The sequence below is a fragment of the Acanthisitta chloris genome, unplaced genomic scaffold (genome assembly GCF_000695815.1).
Source record: "Acanthisitta chloris isolate BGI_N310 unplaced genomic scaffold, ASM69581v1 scaffold9840, whole genome shotgun sequence".
In the NCBI taxonomy this organism is placed as follows: domain Eukaryota; kingdom Metazoa; phylum Chordata; class Aves; order Passeriformes; family Acanthisittidae; genus Acanthisitta; species Acanthisitta chloris.
The window spans coordinates 26964-28431 of NW_008649903.1; the positions used below are offsets into that span (position 1 = coordinate 26964).

The 1468-nt window shown below is 58.9% G+C and overlaps 1 protein-coding gene across 1 annotated transcript in view; it reads right to left on the bottom strand.

Moving 5' to 3' along the window:
• Window positions 1-1468, bottom strand: part of LOC103804594 (myosin phosphatase Rho-interacting protein-like) — a gene marked incomplete at its 5' end in the record, with an annotated part of 42674 nt that overhangs the window by 19041 nt on the left and 22165 nt on the right. Inside the window, one exon of the mRNA XM_009077244.1 lies at window positions 572-1157. Coding sequence (XP_009075492.1) covers window positions 572-1157 — 586 coding nt within the window. The remainder of the gene's footprint in view (window positions 1-571; window positions 1158-1468) is intronic.

A 1468-nucleotide genomic window follows, 5' to 3' on the forward strand; every position in this document is an offset into this window, starting at 1 on the left:
AACAACAGCCTTTGTTATCCCAGGCAGGGACCTCTTCCAAGTAAGCTGTTTCCTCCTTTCTTTTCCTAAAATCCTCAGACTGTTTAATGTAGGCTCCTCAAAAAGGGAACCTTTGTGGTGTGCGCTACAACTCAAGGCAGTTTATAGCTTTGTAGACATAACTGCAGACACAAATCTCTATAGGTGCAGACACACAGAGGATTAGGAATTTGAATTTGGGGTCTGGTTGATACACCTCAAGTGTACCCATCTCATCAGAGACAGGCTGGGTACAACCAACACCAGCGAGGCTGCATTGGCTGGAAGGAGGCAAGGAAAATGGAGTATCAGGCAGTAAGAACAGCCCATTCTGCAGCCGTGGGAACATGAAAGCTGCCGGCAGTGCTGAATGGGAATGGACGTGGATCTGTGCCCTGCCAGCTCCCCAGGGGGCCTACAGCATCCCAACTTGTTGCTACTACAAAGCAGCAATAAACGCAGCTTTTCTTAAGCCTATCTCAGGCTTCCTACAGTCACTGCAGTGGGCTGAAGGTTATTTCAGCAGGCAGCCTGCACCCCACACCCCCTGTACCTCCTTCTCCAGCAGTGTGGTCTGGTGCTGCTTCGCCAGCCCCTCGTCCCGGTCCTCGCTCTGGGCGAGGTGCAGGGGCGTGATGGGGATCTGCTTCTCCTCCCGCAGCGGGGTGGTCTCCACCTGGTGCCAGCGCTGCTCGATCTCCACGTGGACATTCTGCGGTTTGATGTCTGCTGGGAGGGGCAGGATTCGGTCCACCTCCATCCTCAGTGCCTCTTCCGACCCTGCCCCATCCACAGCGTCGATCATCTCGAAGCGCTTGCGCCGCTCCTCCCGCCGCCGGGCTCGCTCCCGCTCCAGCTCTCCCGAGTCGGTGTCGGTGGCACCCGTGTCCCTGGGGAAGGCGGCTGAGCCACCACTGGAGGAGTCTGCCGCGTTCGCACGCTCCTGCACCAGAGCTTGTTGGATGGGGCGAAATTCGGCCCAGTCAAAGGTCTTGGAGCGTCCTTCTCGCCGGCGTTCCCGGGCACGGCTCCGCTTCTGCTCTGGGTCCAGCTCAGCTTGCTCCGCATCCGGCTTCTCGCTCGGCTTTGGACCAGTCTCGAAGGAAGAGCTTGTTTTGCTTTTCTCTTCTGGCAGTGAGCTGCGAGGACACAGAGAGGGTGAAGGAAAAGTGTCAGTGGGTGCTGGAGATGGCCAGGCGCTCCCATGCATGCCTCGGAGAGCCAGGTGGAAAGGGGCTGCTGGAAGCCCAAGCCAATGCCACGTGGTGACCCCCTGCCCCTCCATCTCCTGTTGCCTCTCTGGCACAGGAACTGCTGCTGCCCTTCCCCAAGGATGTGCTGGTGAGCAAAGCCTCAGCGCAAGTGGCCCCGACTGCTCCTGGGACCCCTTGGCGCCCGGAGATCCCAACCTCACTCCTCCTCGGGGCCAGTGACCAGGACCCAGCAGCAG